General features: G+C 34.9%; 1 protein-coding gene across 1 annotated transcript; it reads left to right on the top strand.

Moving 5' to 3' along the window:
* Positions 1–3,237: 3,237 nt before the first annotated feature.
* Positions 3,238–15,486, top strand: LOC149602734 (uncharacterized). The gene is made up of 2 exons (XM_089860294.1): positions 3,238–3,463; positions 15,296–15,486. The coding sequence occupies exons 1-2, from the start codon at positions 3,241–3,243 to the stop codon at positions 15,469–15,471; spliced, it is 399 nt and encodes a 132-aa protein (XP_089716420.1). The 5' UTR covers positions 3,238–3,240; the 3' UTR covers positions 15,472–15,486.
* The last annotated feature ends 229 nt before the right edge of the window (positions 15,487–15,715 follow it).

The raw sequence follows: 15,715 nt of genomic DNA, 5'->3' as shown, positions 1-15,715 counted from the left end.
AAGACAAAAGAACCCCGGTCATAATCCCCCATCCATTTTTGAAAACTTACAAAATCGCCGCTCTCTCATGACAAAATCCCCCTATCCGAGGAAAGAGTACAAAATTCCCCCACGCTCTAGACAAAATCCTCCGGTCATAATCCTCCGACAGTGTTTAATAAAAAGGTCGTAAAAAATACAATATCAAAATTATCTAAAACACTAGCAGAGTCAGCGTTCTGGTGGCATAGTGGATAAGGCGTTGAACAGCGGAGTGAAGGATGGTGGGTTCGTTTCCCCGAAGGTAAATAAATATTATTAAAATAAAATTTGACTTATTTCCAATTAATTTGTGACTTTCATTCAGTTCTAGGGCAAAAATAGGTGTACGTAAAAGTTATTAGCGTAAATATGGTGAAAATTTGCAAATACGAAACATTTTTTGCTTTGGATTGGTTAATTGGTGGTGTCAATGACATGAAATATTTACGTTCAGTTTGTCAATATTTTAATTTTATTCGGGTTGGGTTGGGTTTGTTTAGTTTAGGTTGGGTTAGGTTAGGTTCGATTGGATTAGGTTAGGTTTGGTTAGGTTAGGTTAGGTTAGGTTCGGTTAGGTTAGGTTTTGTTCGGTTAGGTTAGGTTAGGTTAGGTTTGGTTAGGTTAGGTTAGGTTAGGTTGGGTTGGGTTGGGTTGGGTTTGGTTGGTTAGGTTAGTAGTATTTTACAAATAACTTTAATATTTTACGCCTTTTCCAAAATGTTGTATTTTATTTTCATTGACTTCCCAAAATAGTATGCCTTTTCCAAAACATTTTTGTTTATCTCCAATGACTTTCCAAAATAATATGCCATTTCCAATATATTGTTGTTTATCTTCATTGACTTCCCAAAATAATATGCTTTTTCCAATATATTGTTGTTTATCTTCATTGACTTCCCAAAATAATATGCTTTTTCCAAAATATTCTTGATTATCTTCATACACTTTCCAAAATAATATGCCTTTCCAAAATATTGTTCTTTATCTTCATTCACTTCCCAAAATAATATGCTTTTTTCAAAATATTGTTGATTATTTTCATTCACTTCCCAAAATATTATGCTTATTCCAAAATATTGTTGTGAATCTTCATTGACTTCCCAAAATACTATGCCTTTTCCAAAATATTGTTGTTTATCTTCATTCACTTCCCAAAATAATATGCTTTTTCCAAAATATTGCTGATTATTTTCATTCACATCCCAAAATATTAAGCCTTTTCCAAAATATTGTTGATTATTTTCATTCACTTCCCAAAATATTATGCTTATTCCAAAATATTGTTGTGAATCTTCATTGACTTCCCAAAATAATATGCCTTTTCCAAAATATTGTTGTTTATCTTCATTCACTTCCCAAAATAATATGCTTTTTCCAAAATATTGCTGATTAATTTCATTCACATCCCAAAATATTAAGCCTTTTCCAAAATATTGTTGATTATTTTCATTCACTTCCTAAAATATTATGCCTATTCCAAAATATTGTTTTTTATCTTCATTGACTTCCAAAAAATTGCATTTTATATTTCCTTGCGATATAACATTACTCCTTTTTGCATAATAATGTTCTTTATTTTATATACTTAATATAATAGAGATTTCCCTCCCTGTCAATCACAGTTTGGTGGGAATTTGTCCTGGGGCTGGGGGGAATTTGAAGTGGGGCCTGGGGGGGGGAATTGTCCAGGGGATTTTGTCGCCTACGAGAGGGGATTATGTCCATTTTTTCTCTGATGGTGGGATTTATCTCTGAAGTAGCTTTCGACAGTCTTTAAGCTATGATTTCAAAAGGTTCTCGAAACAGTCTAGACCTTTAATGGCGGGCTGCATTATAGTTTGAGGATTACTCGACCAATGCTTTGATTATGTTATAATAACGATGCTATCTTCATCGCATGTGCATTCAATTTGGTAGTTTTCGAATCTTTACTACTTTATATTAGGTTTCGTTGTAAAGGTATTTAGCTGTTATTAATTTCGCTAATAATGTATTTAGCGTTTAATGATTTCGAGGTAATTGTAATTCGCTAACTTTGCTATCGCTATAAAGATATTTCGCTATTATTGCATTTCGCTGTTTTTGTTTTCACTATTTTGACCGTCGATATTGTTCCTTCGACATTTTGGATTTCGCTATTTTGACCTACAAGCATTCTCGCTATCCCTACTACAATAAATATACTTCTAGTGAAATACCCCTAGTTTACCGGTAAGTGGGAATAATTTTTCTATAGCTGTTTGGCAACGTGAGCCAAATGTCGCCAACGCCCGTTACTAATTTAATTACTACCACTTCTACTCGAGTAAAACTATTAGTCCCATCGATACCTTGTAGCTAAGAAGAAACCAAAAGATCTACCGGACCGCTCGTAGCACTTCTATATCCTATACCTCTCTCTCTCTCTCTCTCTGCAATCTCTGCAACCCTTTATCAACAAGCAATTGTGGACGAAGCGGGCTAGCTAACCGATGGTCCCGGGTTCGATTCCCGGTGGTGGTGGAGAATAAATCAAATATTATAAATTTAAAAGTCGTTTATAAAAGAATTATGGAGCCAGCGCCACCTAGAAGTGGTTCCGCGAAGTACTATTTAAAAATAACAAACGAAACATCTACATCTTCTTCTACAAACCAGGTCAAACTAATACCCCATATACGATCTGGCTAAAAAACCGTAGTTTATAGGAATTGGTTTCAATGCTGCTGAAAAATAAACTTTTCATAGAATGAAAGACTAACAATAGCTTAACGGCCTTCTGTTGGTTTCAGGAATCATTTTCAAGAATTACGGGATATTTCCTTAAGCAGTTCCTCCCAAACTTCACTTTTGTGAATGCGATCTGAACAAACAAATACCAAAGGACCTTTCAAAATTTTGTTCTTATAAGCTTCGTGTTATATAATAAAACGTTGCTAATATCTATGAAGTTTTAAATTTATAGCGTTTTAGTGCTATTTATTTGCTGTTTCAACTCTGTCAAATAACCTATCTTACTTGTCGTACTCGTTTCTTTGATAAAGCATTCGATAAAGTTCAACGGGATTTTTTGTGGCCCCTAAATCCCCCTATCTCAATTCGAGACGCAGATCGAAGTTCTGCGGCTACAATATTTAATTAATTAGGTTGTGTGGGAGGTTCCATCGCTATCATAGCTTCCTCTAAGTTAATTACTAGCCACAGTGTACATTCTTCTTAGCGCGCTATAACAGTTTGAAAATGAATATTTTGCGAGAGCTTGAAATGCTTTGGAACAACCCTGGTTATGACAGTGGCTGGAGCTGGATTATTTGCTTTAGTTTCTTTGTTTATAACTTTTCATATTATGGATTTTTACGTTCTTCCGGAGTCATTTACAATACCCTGCTACAGACATACAGTTTCACACCTGCGGACGCTTCGTGGCCATTCAGCGTCAGTCAAGGAGTATCTCTTTTCGCTGGTATTTAAAAATATTTATAATATATCCGTAGTTTATATTTTTATGCACGCATTAAGTATTATTAAATTGGTCGGTTTCAAACACCGTGCATTTTTCAAGAGTCTGGTGTTTTGTTTTTAAACGAACGGTATACTGTATGGGATAAATGTTACGACCTCACATTTAAAATCAGTTGCTCACAGGGTTGTTGATTTTTTTTTTTTATTTTTTCAAAAAATCTAATTTTTTGATTTTTATTGAACTACTAGTTAATAAATTACCAACATGAAAACTTTTGAGTCAAAACTAACAAAAAGCAAAATAATCAGGACATTTAAGCAGCTATTGGATATTTTCTACAAAGTTATTCTTATTGTTACTATTCAAATGCTAGCTTGACCACTATTTCGAATCTTACTCCAGTTAAAATTGACCACGAGTGGCAAGTCAAACTGGAGTTCTTGGAAAAACGAAACTGAAAAATGCCAAAACCATGATTGTTTTTAATTATAGGTCTTTTCTAGTTAAGTTTCTTAAACTATTTCTTGGAAACTTAGAAAAGATTTTTTTTTAAATAAATAATAAATGATTTTTTAAAAAATCGCTTGATTTAAATCCGTGATTTAAATCCAACTGATTTTAATCAAACAACCCTGGTTCCTCACAAATGTAATATTATAACCATTTCTAGAATAAAATAGGCATTTTAAACCCAGAGAAATAAAAGATTTTTACTAGCCCTATCTCGCTTTCTTCTCGCCCATGTAAACTAGTTTATACCAAGAACTGTATTATTTTAAAAATATTATCTATAAATATAAAATCAAGTCGTTCTCCTTCCAATGCTTTTTTTCCTAGTGAGGTAGAAAGCTGGAATTCGTTAAATGGAGGGTGAAGAGGAAAATCAATTTATTTTTTATCGATTCTTCCACTAATTATAAGACCAGTCTGCATAGTGAAATATCCAGGAAATAGCTTCGAATGATTTTAAAAGGATAATTTGAAATAAGGACCTCTGACCAATCGCATATCGCGCTGCCTTCCTGTTACCAAAAAATTCCAGTTGAACGCTCTACATCTCACGCCACGATCACACGCAATCAAATCTCGCAATAAATTTCATTTGGCGTGGAGCGTGCCACGAGAATTTTGTTAACAAGAAGGCATGGCGTTATACGATTGGTCAGAGGTCCTTATTTCAAATTATCCATAAAATCTGAACCTAATTTGAATTTTAAAATCATTCAGAGATATTTCCTGGATGTTTTACTACGCAGACTGGTCTTAAAATATGTAGAAGAATCGATAAAATATCACTTGATTTTCCACTTTACAATCCCTTTAAGCGGTTTCCTGACACCCTGACAATGATGTGAAAAATCCTAAAGCCCCAAACCTTTTCCTATAACTTTCTCTGGCCTGTAAGAAGGAAATACGTCAACTAAAAAAAGTCCCAAAATATTTCTTCCGTCGTGATTCTTGCCTTTCCTTCACTACAACCCTTATCTGCCGAAGTTAGGCCGTGGAAACATATTCTATACCAAAAGTACTGCGAAAGTGATATTAAAATACTTTGAAGTAGAATAACGTTTGGTTAAATTGTGTGCTAGAGGTTTTTACTTCAATTATATACATAGTTTGTGCTCAAACGAATTATAAGTGCATCTTTATTAGTTTGCTTTGTAATTATTACACTAGAGATTAAAGTTGGTTTAAGTGCTTATATTTATTAAGTACGTCGAAAAAGAGATTTTATTGAAACTTATTGAATTATTTTAGTTTTGTGATTACCATAACTAATTTGAATTTTAGGCCCCACTTCCACTGAATATTATTATTAGTTAAAAGTTATTTCAGAAACCATTGAAAATTCCAAAAATGATGACGTTACCCTTGACTCCATTAAAAGAGGCCAAATTATATCATTCATTTGCATTTCTATCGTCGGATCTATGGCTAAATACTCCGTATTCATCCTTGATTAAATGGAATATACGACCATCTCTGATTGCGCTTGCAAAAAACAGGAACTTTTAAATAATAATCTCAAATAAAACCCTTATACCAAGGTTGAAGATACGTCTTTTAAATATCCATCCATTTGTAATTAGCCTATTATCAAATCATATCAGACACAGCTGTAACGCGCTGACTTTCGTGTGGCCATAAAGAACTAATTTATTTACTTAATTACTCGGGTTACAATCATGATATTTATTACGATAACAAAAAGGTTAAGTAACGCTTCAATTTTTTACTAATAAACTTAGGAAATGACAGGTTAATAAAAACTTATAAAAACAAATAATTAATGAGAGACTATATTATGGGACAAATAGCTCCAGCTAACTACTGCATCTCGATGTAGGAGAGTTACTGACTGAATTATAGTAGCAGTCAGCCATTTCATAGTGAATGCGGGGTCTAAGAAAATACTGCGTGAATCAGGTGACCGTGACTTAATGGTCTTAGTGGTGACTAACACTAAACTACCATGGATGAAAGCTCGGAAAAGACTAATAAAAATGGTTGAGGATTACATCCACTCGGACTTGGATTTCATCTCATCATGGCATAAGAAAATGATTATACAAGTTCTAGATTGAAATGATTACTAATATTTACTATGAATTTATATATTTAAATTATTATATAAGATCATCACGAGGGCTTAGCCACTCAAGAACTCGGGTGTATATTTTCCCTACAATCAATAATTATAATCAAAAAGAAAATTAAATAATCATAAAATTAATATATCTTGTAAAATCATTTAAACAATTACGAAATGATTTTACGAGATTTTTTATTAGGTCTCTTGATTATTCGATTTTAAATTAACATTTTTTTTTATAATCACGAAAATCATTCTTACCGAGGTGAAAATGATAATCAAATAAAACTGAAGAAAAATAAACACAAGATCTTGAAAGATAATGAAAATTTAAAAATTAAAAATCAAGTAAATGTAAAAAAAAAAGAAAAAACAACTTTAACTCTGCCGCAGCCGTATTCTGCAGGCTTAGCCTTCCTCGCCCATCTTGATTATACTCTCTCATTCGTCCGTAGAGAAATGGATTATGGTTTCTGAGTGGCAATGACGCTTTAGTGCCTGTATTTGATTATGGGCTGTAATTAGATGTTTGCGCGAGCAACGAAAGATAGTGGTTAAGTTTGCTTTTCAATTGACACTGAACATTGGTTGTAACGTCAGTAAAATCATCTTCAAAGGTTAGTGCGCTCTCAGACCACTTAACCCATGGACAGGCAAAGCCATATTAAACCCGCGTTAACAAATGGCAGTGCGTAGCACGCACCTTCACGCGTCTACCGACCGCAATTTATCGCCAGATATCCCGTAAAGAAAAGTTCGTCTGTAATGGTTCGCGATATATTTAAACCATTGCTTAATGTTAAACAGACTTAATAAACAATACCAGAGTGATATTTACAAAAACTAACTTGACAGATCGTTTATGAATCTTTGATGAGAGAGAGGCTAAAATAAATTATGAAATTCATCTCACTTTAAAAATTTAGTAAGATTTTTTCCCCATATCGGTGACTGTAGACCTCTACTTCTCAAAAATACCAAATGGCGCGAATTTTACTAGTGTTTGGTGAACAACTTCCAACATTCGCCGCCATAGCGCTAGTGTCAGGCGTTACTCTAAGCAAACTAGCTCTCTATTCAGTTGCCTGTCCATGGATTAGGTGGCCTGAGGTGCACTAAGCGTTAACCTTTATTTTAAAGAACTTTACGCCATCTATCTCGAGAACCTTCAATTAGACTATTTTCCCACATGGTTAGGGTCAGTGTACTGTATCACGGGATCCTGACCTTGGAATGGAAGTTTTTAAGTTATTTAATATGTAACATTGTGTATATTATAGTAGCCATATTTAAATAATGTATTCGACACTTTACAGTGTATACTAATATATAGCGCTGTAACGGGCGTTAATTCTGGTCATCAATACATTTCGTAGCAGAGGTGGTGCGTAGCCGCTCTTGACCATAGCCATAGTATGCACTGCTACTAGAGGGATATTGTGCACAAGACTAGTTAGGCTTTCAAAAGCCTAGGTGCCTCTATGAAACAGAGATTCGAAAAGATTGATGACGTAAATGCCCGTACAAAAATTTTAAGCTGTAATTCATCTGCATACGCGCTTTTTTATCGCTACCACGGTGTAATATGTATACATTCAGGCTACATTTTCTGCAGCTCGAAAAACGCGAAAATTTCACAGAAATTCCAGAACTGCAAATTGTCTGCCGTTTCTACATTTTCTGTTTATTAACTGTTAATTGTCTGTACTGGCAGAAATATGCAGCGCGATTCTGCAAACGCGATGCAAAAGTACCCGTACAAAAACTTTAAGCTGTAATTCATCTGCATACGCGCTTTTTTATCGCTACCACGCTGTAATATGTATACATTAAGGCTACATTTTCTGCAGCTCGAAAAACGCGAAAATTTCACAGCAATTCCAGAACTGCAAATTGTCTGCCGTTTCTACATTTTCTGTTTATTAACTGTTAATTGTCTGTACTGGCAGAAATATGCAGCGCGATTCTGCAAACGCGATGCAAAAGTAGAAAAAACAGCAGCTAGTTTAAAACTGAAATTTGACCACAGTTATAGAGGTTGTACCTCGTATGAGCAGTTCCCGGTAGAGCAGTTCTCGAAATAGCAGCCGCGATTCCAAAAAAACAGCAGCGTTGTTCAAAACTGCTGTTTTAGAAATAGCGGCTGTTGTATTAGAAATAGCGGCCGCTGTTTTAGAAATAGCGGCCGCTATTTTGGGAAATAGCAGTGTTTGTCTTCAGTTTCGAGTATTTCTTAACAATACAGTTATATTCGTTGTTTTCGAAAACTACCTTTTTCTGTGATAATTTAGTCAGTAATGTGACCTACTAACGGATCGTGTTATTAAAGTACACTTAAATATTGCACTATTCTTCAGGCTGTATCAGTTTACAATTCTAATACCAGGATAGAAAATATTTCAAGATAGCTTATTTTATTTCGGAAGTAAATGAAGATAAACAACAATACTTTGGAAAAGGCGTAACATTGTTACACCATTTCCAAAATATTACTTACCTAAGTCTAACCAATGAAAACAAAACCTAAAAAACCCAACCCAACCCCACCCAACCCAACCTAACCTGACCTAACCTAATACAATTTAATTGAAATAATCAACTTTAACCTAACCTAACCAAACCTAACCTAACCTAACCTAACCTGACCTGACATAATACTATTTAATTGAAATAATCAACTTTAACCTAACCAAACCAAACCCAACCTAACCTAACCTTACCTAATACTATTTAATTGAAATAATCAACTTTAACCTTACCTAACCTAATACTATTTAATTGAAATAATCAACTTTAACCTAACCTAACCTAATACTATTTAATTGAAATAATCAACTTTAACCTAACCTAACCTAACCTAACACTATTGGGGGTTTAAATAATCAACTTGAAGCTAACCATATCTGACCTAGTTCTATTTAAGTTCTTATAACACAGCGTACACCATAACAAACAAGTCGTTTTTCGCATTCCTGTTTTTCTGCTCTTTAGAGAACTGCTGTAATGGTACGCCGCGTTTACGAGAACCGCTGTATCGGTAACTGTTGTAACGGGTAAACTGCCATTTCGGCAAACAGCTATTTAGGGAACTGCTGATATGAGGACCGCTATTATGGAATCCGCTCATACGGGAACCGCTCATCTAAGGGCTTCCCGTTATAGACATGCTACAGATCTGCAAAAGTGATGGAAAAGTAGAAATGCAGCTGCCAATTTAAAACTGTAATTTGACCATATTTATAGACATGTAACAGGTCTGCAAAAGTGATGGAAAAGTAAAAATCCAGCTGCCAATTTAAAACTGTAATTTGACCATATTTATAGACATGTAACAGGTCTGCAAAACTTATGGAAAAGTAGAAATACCAGATGCTAGCTTAAAACTGTAAATGGACTACATTTATAGACATGTTACAAGTCTGAAAAAGTGATGGAAAAGTAGAAATCCAGCTGCCAATTTAAAACTGTAATTTGAACATTTTTATAGACATGTTACAAGTCTGAAAAAGTGATGGAAAAGTAGAAATCCAGCTGCCAATTTAAAACTGTAATTTGACCATTTTTATAGACATGTTACAAGTCTGAATAAGTGATGCAAAAGTAGAATTCCAGCTGCCAATTTAAAACTGTAATTTGACCATTTTTATAGACATGTTACAAGTCTGAAAAAGTAGAAATCCAGCTGCCAATTTAAAACTATAATTTGACCATTTTTATAGACATGTTACTAGTCTGAAAAAGTGGTGGAAAAGTAGAAATCCAGCTGCCAATTTTAAACTGTAATTTGACCATTTTTATAGACATGTTACAGGTCTGCAAAAGTGATGGAAAAGTTGAAATCTAGCTTAGAATTTAAAACTGTAATTTGACCAATTTTATAGACATATTGCAGGTATTCAATTCAAGTAAATTGTCCCACTTTTGAATACCTGCAATATGGCTCTAAATATGGTCAAATTACAGTTTTAAATTGGCAGCTGAATTTCTACTTTTCCATCACTTTTGCTGACCTGTAAATTATCTATAAATGTAGTCAAATTGCTTTTAAATTAGCAGCTGCATTTCTACTTTTCCATCACTTTTGCAGACCTGTAACATGTCTTTAAATGTTGTCAAATTGCAGTTTTGAATTAGCAGCTGGATTTCTACTTTTCCATCACTCTTTCAGACCTGTAACATGTCTATAAATGTGGTCAATTTTCAGTTTTAAATTAGCAGCTGGATTTCTACTGTTCCATCACTCTTTCAGACCTATAACATGTCTATAAATGTGGTCAAATTGCAGTTTTTAATTAGCAGCTGGATTTCTACTTTTCTATCACTTTTGCAGACTTGTAACATGTCTATATAAATGGTCAAATTGCAGTTTTTAATTAGCAGCTGGATTTCTACTTTTCTATCACTTTTGCAGACCTGTAACATGTCTATAAAAATGGTCAAATTGCAGTTTTAAATTAGCAGCTGGATTTCTACTTTTCTATCACGTTTGCAGACCTGTAACATGTCTATTAAAATGGTCCAATTACAGTTCTAAATTAGCAGCTGGATTTCTACATTTCCATCACTTTTGCAGACCTGTAACATGTCTATAAAAACGGACAAATTACAGTTTTAAACTAGCAGCTGGTATTTCTACTTTTGCATAGCGTTTGCAGAATTGCGCGGCATATTTCTGCCAGGCTACACAGTTAACAGTTAACAAACAGAAAATTTAAAAACGGCAGTCAATTTGCAGTTCTAGAAATGCTGTGAATTTTTCCCATTTTTTGAGCTGCAGAAAATCTAGCCTTAATGTATACACGGGCCACTAAACTAAGAGGACATTTCAGCTCTAGCTTTGCCTATACGAACGGTTTGCCTCTTCAAAGAAACGGAAACCTATGTGAGGTAGGAGGGAAAAAGGGGGTCGAACCGGAACGTGTAACACGTACCGCAACGCCATCTACCATACAATAGACTGATTACATGAACTTTGACTCTGCCAGTCTGTCTTCTGCTACTATTATAATAGCTTTAGGCCTCTCTCGCTTTTTTTAGTTTTGACGTTTACTTCTTAATTTAACTCTATTACTTATAATGGGTGTAAAGCATTGTGTATTCTCTAACTGCAACAGCGATAGTCGCTACAGCACTAAGCCTCATATGCAAGGAGTTTGGTTTATACCCTTTCCCAAATATATAACTAAACAAGTATATTGCATTCAATGGGTAAACTGGCTAGCAAAGTATAAGAACGGATTTACAGTAGATGACATTGGACCTAATACGTTTCTGTGTTCTAAACATTTAAAAGACGATTTTTTTCAAAGTCAGGTATAGCTTTAAAAGACAGATGGTAAGCTTTACTCAATACTACTTAGTCTAAAAATACTGTTTTCCAGCCTCACTCGCCTTGTTACCGAAATGACGTAGTTCCGCTTTTTAAAAACTACCGCTAGAGGCGACACTAGTAAAAACCGTTTAGCTTGAGCGCCGCCCGATAGCAGAGCTGAAATGTCCTCTTAGTTTAGTGGCCCGTGATGTATAACAGCGTGGTAGCGATAAAAAAGCGTGTATGCAGATGAATTACAGCTTAAAGGGAGACTCTCAGCTGAAAATCTTAGTGCCGTATTTTATTTTTTCCTGGTTCTTTACAATTAAATATGAACTCTCAAATTTTTTCTGATTTTTCAAACAATTTTTTCAATGAAAATTCAATTTTTTAAAATTTGTTATGCTTAGCAATGGGTCTCGATTTTAGCGCACTTACCTACCGGCCAATAAAAACATATTTAGGGATAGCGCCAAATCAGCCAATCCCGTGAAGGTTAGAAAATATTAAGTCGTATCATAAGGAAATTATCTCTCTCTCTAAGGGCCCAAGATTCTATGTTACGGTTGATATGTATGTATGTCCGATTTGGTCAGCCATCCGTCTCATCTCAAGTGGTATAATAATTGTATAGCCTAAACAGAGGCCGAGCGCATTCGCTGCAGAGTAACCCGGCATTGAACATTTTCCCCTCCTTCAAATATTTCTCACGACAGCTCTTCGTGATTTTTACTAAGCGCGAATTTACCTCTTGTGTCTGAGAGAGCTGGGGAAATTCTCTTACTTATTTTTTCCCCTCAGTCCTTCCTCTCTCGCGTCTCGCCACTCGCCTCCCCGCCTGTTTTAGTTTGATTCCCAACCGCTTGGGAGCGTTATCTCAGAGCTCGCGTCTAGACCACGACCGGCTTAGGATATCGGTCGTGGCTGATTTTGAAAATTATTTTTCTCTCCCGCGGATTTCACGAAAAATTCGGAAGGAGCCCCTATACAAAATCTACGTCACATCTAGCAGAACTAGATGTTTTTGCTAATAGATGCGCTTGGGCCCTTAGAGAGAGAGATAATTTCCTTATGGTCGTATGTTGTCTGCTTCAAACAGTAAAAGCCGAGTTCCCAAGGGCGGGAAATAAGTATTTTTTAGAGAGGGCTCGTTACCAGTGACTCCGCGGGGCACGTCGTCTGCTGAAGTTTGAGGAGGATAGTAATTGTGTTGCAACTTGACTCTGCTGAGGTGTAAAAGATGGGTTTTTAATTTTTTTCTGTCTCGAAAATCACAAAAAAAAAATAGAAACAATAATCTAAGATTACAGATCTTCCCATTCCAAAGGCTAATAACTAGACACTCAAGATATACAAAAATACGACCGGCCACATTTTAACATAATAAAATTACGAGAGTAATGTGAGTTTAAGTGAAACGTAATAGCATAAACTTGCTAATTACTAAAGTTCCTAAACCGCTTATCGTTAGACGATCGAACAGGCGTCTTTCTTTCGAGTACTAAAAAGTAGAATAGATATTTCTGAACCTAATGCAGACGACGCAAATGAGACTCGCGCGAGAAAACCTTTGGGGATTGCCTCTTATAAATCGCGGGCGCTCATTGGCCGGTAGGTCGCTTAACCAAAATTCAAATGCATGTTTTGGATACAAAACTTCAATTACTGTTTAATACTATAAATAGCGTTTCAAAAAAACAGAAAAAATTCAAGGCGGCATATTTTAACATAAGGAATCAGAATAAAAATACTTAATTTTTGCCAATAGTATCCCTTTAATATTTTTGTAAGGGATGAGTACAAGTTGGGAATCCAAAATAAACCTCTCCAAGTCGAGACGCAATTTAGAGGCTTTTTTTAAATATTTATATAAATATAATTGATATTTATTAATTTAATCGTCATTAATTTACATTAATTCTAGTTAAATCGTTTTAAGAAACTATATTCCTAAAATCATTTTAAACATAGCTATTGTTGACGTTTGAACTCAAGCGTAAGCCTCTTTAACAATTTTTGGAAATTTAGGGTATATATGGCGACTGATTCACAATAATTGATAAGAAAACCCGCAATGACCCTGCAAAGCATCTGAAACTCGCCTGCAATGATCCTGCAAAGTATCTGAAACGCGCCTGCAATGATCCTGCAAAGTATCTGAAACGCAACTGCAATGACCCTACAAAGTATCTGAAACGCACCTGCAATGATCCTACAAAGTATCTCAAACGCACCTGCAATGATCCTGCGAAGTATCTGAAACACATCTGCAATTATCCTACAAAGTATCTAAATCGCGCCTGCAATTATCCTACAAAGTATCTGAAACGCGCCTGCAATTATCCTACAAAGTATCTCAAACGCACCTGCAATGATCCTGCGAAGTATGTGAAACACATCTGCAATTATCCTACAAAATATCTGAAACGCGCCTGCAATGATCCTGCAAAGTATCTGAAACGCGCCTGCTATGATCCTGCAAAGTATCTGAAACGCGCCTGCAACTACCCTACAAAGTATCTGAAACGCGTCTGCAATTATCGTACAAAGTATCAGAAACGTGCCTGCAATTATCCTACAAAAAATCTGAAACGCGCCTGCAATGACCATACAAAAAATCTGAAACGCACCTGCAATTATCCTACAAACTTACCTCTTTCTGACTGTAACATGCATATAAAAAATCTGAAAGGTACCTGTAATGAGCCTTCAAACAACCTGATTTCATACGGGAATTACTGTTTCCCCTCTGTTTTCTAGCTGTAAGATAGCTATTTTATGACTGTAGAGTAGCTTAATTAGGTATGTATATCTGCTCTACTGAGTTTTCCAGCGACAAGTATTTTTTTTCTGCAAAACTTTTAAAATGTTCTGCAGTGCTCTCTGGAATGCATCCAAATTTTGTCTGAAGTTGAACCTTTTTCAGGTTTATTTCAGTATTATTCCAGAATATTCCAGTACATTTGCAATTTATTGCAGATCGAACAAAATCTATTTAAAAGCAAAATGCAGCCATAAATTTTTGTACGGGTAACCATTTCAACCGAATAATTGTGGTTTAATTCCTGAAATTGAAAAGTTAGTGGACCACCTCATTATTTAAAACGGTTTTTCTCACATTAAATAGGTCTTTCTGCGATATTACGCTATCATTTTTAATATATTCGATACACACAGCGAATTGTTCATCTCATAAAAATGAGCAGTGGGGCTGGTTAATACTGCCTTGAACTATAATTAATTTATGGCTAAAAACGTTTCGGATAATGGAAATATTCTTAAAAAAGCGGAGTATTTTTTTTTCAAATAATTGTGAGGGAATTAATCGATTAGAAGTAAAAATCAGTTGATTTATTTAAATAAAGATCAAGTTTTAAGTTAATAAAAGTATTGATTGAAAATTTGCAATATATGAACTTCAGTAAATTGATAAACCTCACCCTTATCATTTGGTTTTTTCGGCCTTGTTTCAAATCAAGACTTCCTATTTATAGCTCATAAATGACCACAAATCAACATAACAATAGTTAACGTGCTTTATCCCTTTCGATACCGACGCTTTATCCCTTTCGATACCGACCTAAACATGAATGAATCTTTGTGAAACAATAAGCCAATACTAAAAATGGCATATTTCATTTATTTTTCCACATAATTCTGTACTCTCAAGCAACTTAGCAAGATAGATACAAACATAAGCTTATGATACAAATTATCAGGCTATAGGGATACCCCTACATTTTTTGGTCTTGGAATAGCAAAAATAGTTAAGAAATAAAATATAATTCTGGTACTATTTAACTTTAGAAATACGTTAAAAATTAGTAGCGTGACACAATAGCAAATGGAGGCAAAAAAAGAGAAACTCCACGCAATATTTTCACTGTACAACTATTTTCCTTTAATAAACAATTCAAAACTTTTTCAGGTCTTGCCTCTGGACACTTGGCATGTTTTCTGTCTTGTCGGTGGGTTACTTTTCTCTGCGCTTTGGCGTCGATGTCAAGTTTTGTTGCTTTGTACATAGGAGACATTGAATTCTACACCCTTATAATATGGTTGGGGGCATTACATGGTAAGTTTAAAATACTACAATACAGTTAAGTATATGAAAAGCAGATAAAAGCACCGTTCATACGGCCTAAACTAGCTTTGATATTCTCCTAATCGTTTTATATATTTGTAACCAACAATGAAACTGAGTTGCCAGTTACTGGAAATGGGAGTATTTTTGATATAATTAAAATTTAGCTTTAGGGATGTCCACGCTATGTCTGTAGTTTATATCGCAGCTACGTTACGCCGCTCTAAACAAACTGTTACCGTTAACTTCAGCAAGTTTAGGTAG

Source organism: Phalangium opilio, unplaced genomic scaffold, assembly GCF_054372755.1.
Source record: "Phalangium opilio isolate 3A_F unplaced genomic scaffold, DU_Popi_V2 ptg000352l_1, whole genome shotgun sequence".
Taxonomy (NCBI): Eukaryota; Metazoa; Arthropoda; class Arachnida; order Opiliones; family Phalangiidae; genus Phalangium; species Phalangium opilio.
This window is presented reverse-complemented; position numbering and strand designations above follow the sequence as displayed.